This window comes from Grammomys surdaster, unplaced genomic scaffold (assembly GCF_004785775.1).
Source record: "Grammomys surdaster isolate TR1022 unplaced genomic scaffold, NIH_TR_1.0 211, whole genome shotgun sequence".
NCBI classification, from domain to species: domain Eukaryota; kingdom Metazoa; phylum Chordata; class Mammalia; order Rodentia; family Muridae; genus Grammomys; species Grammomys surdaster.
In genome coordinates this window covers 8,750,866-8,758,930 of record NW_021604656.1, presented here as the reverse complement: position 1 = coordinate 8,758,930, position 8,065 = coordinate 8,750,866, and the positions used below count along the sequence as shown (strand labels likewise).

Below are 8,065 nucleotides of genomic sequence, written 5' to 3'. Positions count from 1 at the left end.
AAGGAAGGAAGGAAGGAAGGAAGGAAGGAAGGAAGGAAGGAAGGAAGGAAGGAAGAAAGGGAAAGAAAATCCAGTTTCAGGGCTGGAGAAGAGGTTGGCTGCTCTCGCAGAGGAGCTGGGTGTGATTCTGAGCACCCACTTAGTGCCTCACAACTACCTCGGCCTCCAGTTCCAGGGATCACATAGCCTCTTCTGACCTTCTAGTGGGGCATGCATGCACATGGTACACAACATACTTACATTCAGGCAAAACAGTCATACACCAAATAAATGAATCTTGTTAAAAATCCGACATCTTACGTAAAGATGCTGGTGACCTTAAGGTCTTTCTGTCTAGGTGTCGTTATTGGTGTGAATGTACTGATGTAGAAGACTGGTCCCTATCTAACATGCTTTCTCTCTTTCCCTCCCATCCTTCCCCTCCCAACTAGCGGCCTTCTTTGTAAAGTAAGTGCAGGAAACGAAAACGCCTGGCTGACCACAAAGCACCTAACAGCTCTTGGAAAGCTAGAACCAAGGCTGGTTCCTCTGGTGATTGCATTTAGATACTGGGCAAAGGTATGATTGGATGGTGGTGGTGGTGGTGGTGGTGGTGGTGGTAGTGGTGGTGGTGGTGGTTCTTCTCGGTTTTGTTTGTTTGTTTATATTTTTGTTGGGTTTGCTTTGGTTTGCTTTGCTTTGGCCGCGCTGGCTGGCTGGCCTGGGACTCACTACACAGACCAGCTCCAGCTCTCTGCTGTTTTTCCTCTTGAGTGCTGAGATTACAGATGTGTGCTACCATGCCTTGCACCAGATGTGTATTTATAGGCATCAAGAGAGTGGTTGTCAGAATATTGGACTAGAAACTTTAATATACACAGAAGGGAAGGTCAGAGTTTCTATTTCAATGTGGCATTATTCGTCAGAAGATAAAATGAACTATAATGCTTATTAAAAAATCAAGTTTGGGTCGAATCTTGTGGAATATGACCTAAGAAGTTGTATTTTAGTGTCTTTGTGAAGAGTTTTCTGGGGCATGGTAATATTTGCGATAAGTCTTCTTACACCATTTTCAGTAACATAGGCAGAGACTTCAGAAAGACAAAAGGTACTGTAATTGTCTCACAGTTCCATAGTGTTCTAGATAGGTTGTTGTTTTGCAGTGTCAGAGTAAGCAGTCCCAAATGAAGATCACTTCATGATGATGAGATTGAAAGCTGGCCAGGCATTAGGACACATCCCCAGCACTGAGGAGGCTGAGACAAGAAGCTCTCAAGTCCCAGGACAGCCTGAACTACTACATACCAAGACCCTGTCTCAGAAACATAGCCATAGCAGTAAGACATCCAGTTAGAAACAGGGATTCATAGCTAAAGTTCTTACTGATTTGGGTACAGCTATGGTAGAAGGTTCCAGTGCTTGGGTCTGGATGAACAGGATTCCCTGTTTTAACTTAGTGAATCGGAACAAACCTTACAGAAGCCGGGGTCTGGCTCAGTGGCAGAGAGTCTGCTAAGACATTGAGGCTGTGGTTTTAGTACCCAGCAACCCCCAAACTAATATCACTAATGTGCTTTTGGTTTTTGTAGCTTTGTAGCATCGATCGCCCTGAGGAAGGAGGCCTTCCACCATATGTGTTTGCTCTCATGGCTATTTTCTTCCTTCAGCAAAGAAAAGAACCTCTCCTGCCAGTTTATCTAGGATCATGGGTAAGACAGTTTCTAGTTTTGTCTAGTAGTTACTTTATTAAATTCCTTATGTAAATATCTAAACACTTAGCCAGGTAGGGCTGTGCTGTAGAGACACTCTAGTTGGTAAAGTAAGAATGAAGACCCAAGTCATCCTAAAGCATGTCACAGGCATCGTGATCTAGTCTGCTGATTCCAGTGCTGGAAAAACCAACACAGGGAAGTCTCTAGAACAGTCTGCCCAGTCAGCCTAGCCTAATTTAGTGCGTGTCAGACCAAATGAGAGAGAATCTGTCTCCAAAACCACAGTAGATGCCTCCTGAGGAATACCACCCACAATGGTCCTCTGGCTTCCACAGGTATGCATGGGTGTGCCCTTCCACACGATCCCAAGCACACACAGGGGAGAGATGACTAAAGTCCCCTTTAAGGGCATGCAATCAGCGACCTAATTTCTTTTCATGAGTCCATCCTTTCCAAATGTTTACCACCTCCCAAGAAACACCATAGACTCCCAACAAAACCTTCAGCATGTGGGCCTTTGGGGAACATTTAAGTTCCAGACCATAACATTGACCCCAAAGTGACCCAGAGGTGAGAGCTATCAAAGATTCCAGCTCAGCTTTCCTAACTTTGCTTCTGGAGATAGAAAGAGTACACTAAGAATACATGAAAAACAAGATGGCAGCTGAAGAGACAGAGAGTATAGAGAGAGTGAACTAGCCTAGAGTCAGTGATAGTGATAACTACCTTAAATCAGAGCAGGTTGTTAGCTACTCCTGTTAGAGCGGGCCAACATAGACCTGATATACATTTGTAATCTCAGCAGTCACTATCAGAGGGCAAAGCACTGGCCCAGATTCCAGAGGACCCAGGTTTGATTCCTAGTGTCCACATGGTGGAGATCTGATATCCTCTTCTGGCCTCTGTGGGTACTGGTCTGTGGTACGCAGGCATACTGCAGACAAGATACCGATGCACATCAAACAAACAAAGAAATGGTTTTTAAAGGATTGAGAGATTGAAAGTACCCTGGGCTAATAAGAGTTCAAGGAGGGGAGGGGAGGGAACGTCTGTAACTAAGTGCTGAGAAGTACAAGCTGTGAGAGTGTCTGAGCTACAGCTAAAGTGGTCACCACAACATTTTTAGTTTAATTCACTTAAATGTAAAAAAGTTCAAGAAGTTTGAAGTTTTAAAAGTGCAAACTCCATACCAGACCTAAGAAAGTGGATGGATTAAGAGCAGCCACAGGAGGCAAGCAGCTCCTGCAGGCCGGAAGCGAGCTCGTAGTGCCAGACAACTTTATTCATCAAGAATGTCAGTTCTAAAGGAAAAAACAAAAAAAGAATGTCAGTTCTATATCTTTAATATAAGTAAGCTTAATGGATCGATCAGATAAAGAAATACAAGTTATTATTGGAAATGAGAGAACAAGTATCACTTAAAGCCAGGCAGAGTGGCATACATTTGGAATCCCAGCACTGAGGAGGTAGAGGCAGGAAGATGAAGTCAGGCCAGTCTTGGCTACAAGACTTGCAAATTTGAAGCCAGCTGAGCTACAGGAGATTGTGTTTTTAAAAAAAAGAAAAAAAGAAAAAGCAGGAGGAAGAAGAAGAAGATGACAATGATGACGAAAAAAAAAATATTTGTGACTGGCATGGTAAACACACCTCTGGTCCCAGCACTTGGGAGGCAGAGGCAGGTGGGTCCTGATGTTCGCAGCAAGTTCCAGGCCACGTCTCAACAAGGAACAGAGGTATTGCATGGCTTTGACTGGGATTATACAGAGAACTGTCTTCACATCCCCCCTCATGGAGAGGGCCCTGGGATGACAGGAAGAGCTCTGTTGAACTGTTGGTGGCTCGGGCTGTCCACCTTCACCGTTCATATTTGCACACACAGTACAGTCAGGGACTCGGAGGGATGGTAGCTAGACTCTGCTCCTGGCCTCCTCCCTTCTCCTGAAGGAATGTCAACAGTACTCTTGCTTATTTGTTGCCTGGTCCTTGTCCTTAGACAGCAACCTGTTTCATGAGGGCCACTGGTCATAAAATACCTTCACTATGAAAGAAAGAAGAGCTAGATAAAATGTATATTTTTTAAAATTATATTTTATTTTTAATTCTGTGTATGGGTGTGTTTCTATCCACGAGTGTGGGTGTTAACAGAGGCCAGCAGTGTCAGATTCCCCTGGGGCTGCACTTACAGGTGGTCGTGACGCATCTGACATGGGTGCTGGGAATCGAATTTGGACCCTCTAGAAGAGTGGCATGCTCTCCTAACTGCTGAGCCATCTCTCCAGCCTCAAAATGAATATGTTTTATAGTGTTAAACATGCCATTTTCAATAAAAAAAAAATAGCTAGGTAGCCTTTCTTTCTCCTCCTCTTCATCTTTTCTTTCTTCTCTCTTTTCCTCCTCTCCTTCCTCCTCCTCACTTCCTTTGAGACAAGGTCACACTCATTCGTGTCCTTGGCTGACCTAGAGCTTGCTGTGTAGAGCAGACAGACCTCAAATTCACAGAGATCCACCTGCCTGTCTCCTGAGTGCTGGGATTAAAGGCACTGGCCACCAAGCCTAGCCAACAGCCTTACATTTACTAAAGAAGTTCAATTTGACTTCTTTAGCCTGACAGTAGACATTCATGGAAAACATTTACAGCTAACTTCTCACACTTTCTTTTTTTGACACATAAAAATGCCTCTATTTAAAGGTTCTTGAAGAACAGTCATATGTAACTGCCACACAGGCTGATACCATCCTGATTGCTGGCAGCTGCCTCAGCATTCAGCATGGAACTGTCCTGGTTCGAGGTAGGCTCCAGGCGCCCGTCCAGTTTTCCTTGTCATAAGTAACTTTCCAGCTACCACCAATACCAACATATCCTAGTGTGACTGTCTTTTAAACTTTCTTTGCCTTGATAAGATGTCATATCTTAGTTTGGGTTTCTATTTCTGTAAAATTCTGTAGCCAAAAGTAAGCTGAAGAGGAAAGGGTTTATTTTACCTTATAGATTTAAGTCCATCGCTATGGGGACTCAAGGCAGGGACTGAGGGCAGGATCCAGCACATGGGCCGTGGAGCAGTGCTCTCAGTGACTTGTTCTCCATGGCTTTCTCAGCCTGCTTTCTTATAATACCTCCCCAGGGACAGCTCTGCCAGCAGTGAGCTGGTCCTTCCTGCATCACCCATCAATAGAGAGAGCGCACCACGGGCCAGGATGTGGGCAGGGACCATCTCCTCAGTTCCTCAGTTGAGGTTCCCTCTTCCCAAAATGATTCTACCTTGTGTTGAGTTGACACAAAACTAACCAAGACAATACCATGACAAAGGCACCTTTTAGAAGGAAGGGTTTATTTGAAATTTAGAGTTCCAGAGGGATAGGAGTTCATCTCCATTATGGCATAATTCTTTGAAAATTGAAACTATAATCTATATCAAGTTTAAAAATTAATAAACTTTTTTAAGTTCTAAAACTTTTTGCTGTTTGAAAACCATTGTTAAGGATTGAGGGTTGGTCAGTGTGGTAGAGCCCTTTCCTGGTCCCACAAAAAGAAGAAAAATCACGAAGACCAGAAATACAGCACTGACTTCAAGCACACTAAATGCATGCATCTGACAGTGTCATGCCCTGTCTTCATCGCGCATTTGGGAGAATCGTTAGGGAACGCTGTCCTCTGGCGCCATTCTGGGAGCCGGGTTAGAACAAGAGAGGAGGAGCACGGCCTGGGATGCACTGGAATGGCAGGTGTTGGAAGGCCCTGGAAGGACTGAGGAGAGCCGTGAGCTCTTCCACTTCCGTAGCCATTGACTCATGACCACTGTCTACGCATGTATGTTCAGGAACCCGTTCCACAATTCAGTATGTTCACTACGTGTGATGGATATGTTGTCAACTTGACAGAATCTAGAATTGCCTGGGAGACAAGCCTCGAGGCATGCTTATGGGCTTGTCTTCTTCAGGTTGAGGTGGGTCAAAAGAAAAAGCTGTCTTTTCTTTCCCTGCCATGGTGGGTTTGTTTGGTTTGTATGTTTGTTTCTAGTTTTGTGAAGGGTCTCAGGCATGATAGATAAGAAAGTACTCTACAGCTAAGCTCTACCCCAGGATACTGAAAACCTACTTTGTAGAGTCATCATGTCTTTTGCAAAACAGACTTCAATTACCAGCTCTCAAAGGTGCTTGGTGAGCTGCTTGTATTTCTTATTATTGTAATTTTATTCATTATTGTGTCTGGCCATGTGCACATGTTACAGCATGCATGTGGAAGTCAGAGAACAGCTCCTTCACTGTACTCCAGGATTGGATGAGGTCATCAGGCCTACACAGCCAGTGCTCTTGCCCACTGTCTGCCTCTCCTCTTATGTCAGTGAAGTGTAGATAACACGTGTTGTTTCTATCCCTAGCAACAGTTCTTATCTATTTGGTTTTTTGAGACTGGGTTTCTTTGTAGCCCTTGCTGTCCTGGAACCCACTCTGTAGTCCAGGCTGGCCTCGAACTCACAGAAATCTGCCTGCCTCTGCCTCCCAAGTACTGGAATTAAAGGCATGTCCCACCACCGCCAAGCTCCTACCAGCATCTTAACACTCTGGTTGTCACACAGTTGTTTGTGCTTTATAGTAAGATAAGTCTGTTTTTTTTTTTCTAGATCGAAGAATTCTCATTAAATAAATTAGGGAATTTCAGCCTTAAAGACATTGAGAAAGACTCTGTAGTCTGGGAGTACACTGACAACGGCACAGGAGACACCAGCTCAGCAAAAGAGGAGGCACCCAAAGAAACTGCAGCCAAGAAGGGACAGGTCTGTGCGCTCCTCTCTGGTCATACATTGGCTTTCCCTTTGGGCTCCAGCTGTGGCATGGATTCATTGGTCTTTCTCCCTGTCGTTCTCTTCACTACCCTCTGTTTACATGGGTTTTGGAGAGAGGGTCTCACTTGGTTTCCTAGGCCGAGCCTGGAGCTTATTATGTAGTCCGTGGTGGTCTGGAGCTCACGGCAGTCTTCCAGCTCAGCCTCTGGAATCCTGGGATTGTGGGCATGAACTACCATACCTGGCTCTATCTTAACTGTTTCTGAGATGGAGTGTTAGTTAATTATACAAAGGCACGGGCCTCATTACACACAGCATTTCTCTGCACAATTGTAATGTGCTTTGACCTTGTCTAGTCCTCTGTTCCCCTTCCTTGGCCCACCTGTCCCCTACCCCTGTTTCTTGACCCTGTCCCTAATAGACCCCTTTTAACTGCCATGCCTTAGTCTGCCCTTCCATTCTGCGTATGAGACAAAATATGGGATGTTTGCGTTTGTGAAACTAACTTATTTTAATGTGATAATCTTTACTTATGTACATTTTCATGCAAACACCATAATTTCCGTTTTATGGGCAAATACAATTTCATTTTACATACAGACCATGCGTTCTTCATCCATGTTCCTAGGCTGACTCCATAGCGTGGCTGGTGTGGGTAGTAGAGTGGAAAGCTGGGTATCGGGCTTCTCTGCAGTGAGCTGACTGGGTGGGGCTGGCTCCTATGTTTGCCTCAGTTTCTTTCTTAGGGAGTTCACAGACTGATGTACTAGCTCATGACTATTTCATTTCCTTTTCTAGTCAGCCTCTCGAATGAACAGTAATGAAACAGGTTGAAAACATGGCATTACCATTTCCTTACATGGCTTCTGCCAAATGTAGAGGCCTCTTAAAGATACTTAGTAGAGTCCTTACATGGACAGTGACAGCCATAAGTTCTTCTAAGACTGAGATTCATGGTTCTAAGCCCACTGCACATTAACAAGTATGTCCCTTCTCTAATTCCTGGTTTATGCATGCCTCAAATGAGACAGCGGTGAACTGTGGATTCCAGTCTCCTGGGACTGGAGAGGATAGGGGAGATGCCCTGACCCTGATGACCCTACATAGCACCATTCTGTTTTCTGTGTGGGTTTTGGTTGTGGGCAGCAGCCCATGCTCTTGAGACAGTGTGTGTGAATTTGTGTCCCAGCTCTGTCTTTGTAGCTTTGTGTCCTTGGGCAGGTCGCTTACTCTTCCTAGACCCCTGCTTCCTCTCCACAGATGATCTTGGTCCCCTCTAGAACCATCATTGAGTCCTAGACTGTCTCACTCAGTGCCAGGCATGTGGTGAGCACTCTGTCAAAACTAGCTGCTATTCTTACTTTACCTAGAAAAGAATGTTCTGTACTTTAAAAAGAAAGATCAAAGCCAGTGGTATTTGAAGGTTCTAAAGTTCCTTGCTCTGATGCTTTGAAAACATTTCAGTGAGAGACTTAAAAGTCCTTCATAAGACTGCAAATGGCTGTGGATAAAGATGTGAAATTCAGCAAGACTGTGGTGTTTCCATGTCCTCAGTTACAGTGTGTGGGACCTGGAACATGTCCTCAGTTA

General features: G+C 44.7%; 1 protein-coding gene across 8 annotated transcripts in view; it reads left to right on the top strand.

Moving 5' to 3' along the window:
• Positions 1 to 8,065, top strand: part of Tut7 (terminal uridylyl transferase 7) — a 52,177-nt gene that overhangs the window by 13,197 nt on the left and 30,915 nt on the right. For all 8 annotated transcript variants that reach the window (XM_028772190.1, XM_028772192.1, XM_028772189.1 and 5 more), the window contains exons 9-11: positions 432 to 558; positions 1,569 to 1,688; positions 6,314 to 6,466. In XM_028772190.1, the coding sequence (XP_028628023.1) occupies positions 432 to 558; positions 1,569 to 1,688; positions 6,314 to 6,466 (400 nt within the window). The remainder of the gene's footprint in view (positions 1 to 431; positions 559 to 1,568; positions 1,689 to 6,313; positions 6,467 to 8,065) is intronic.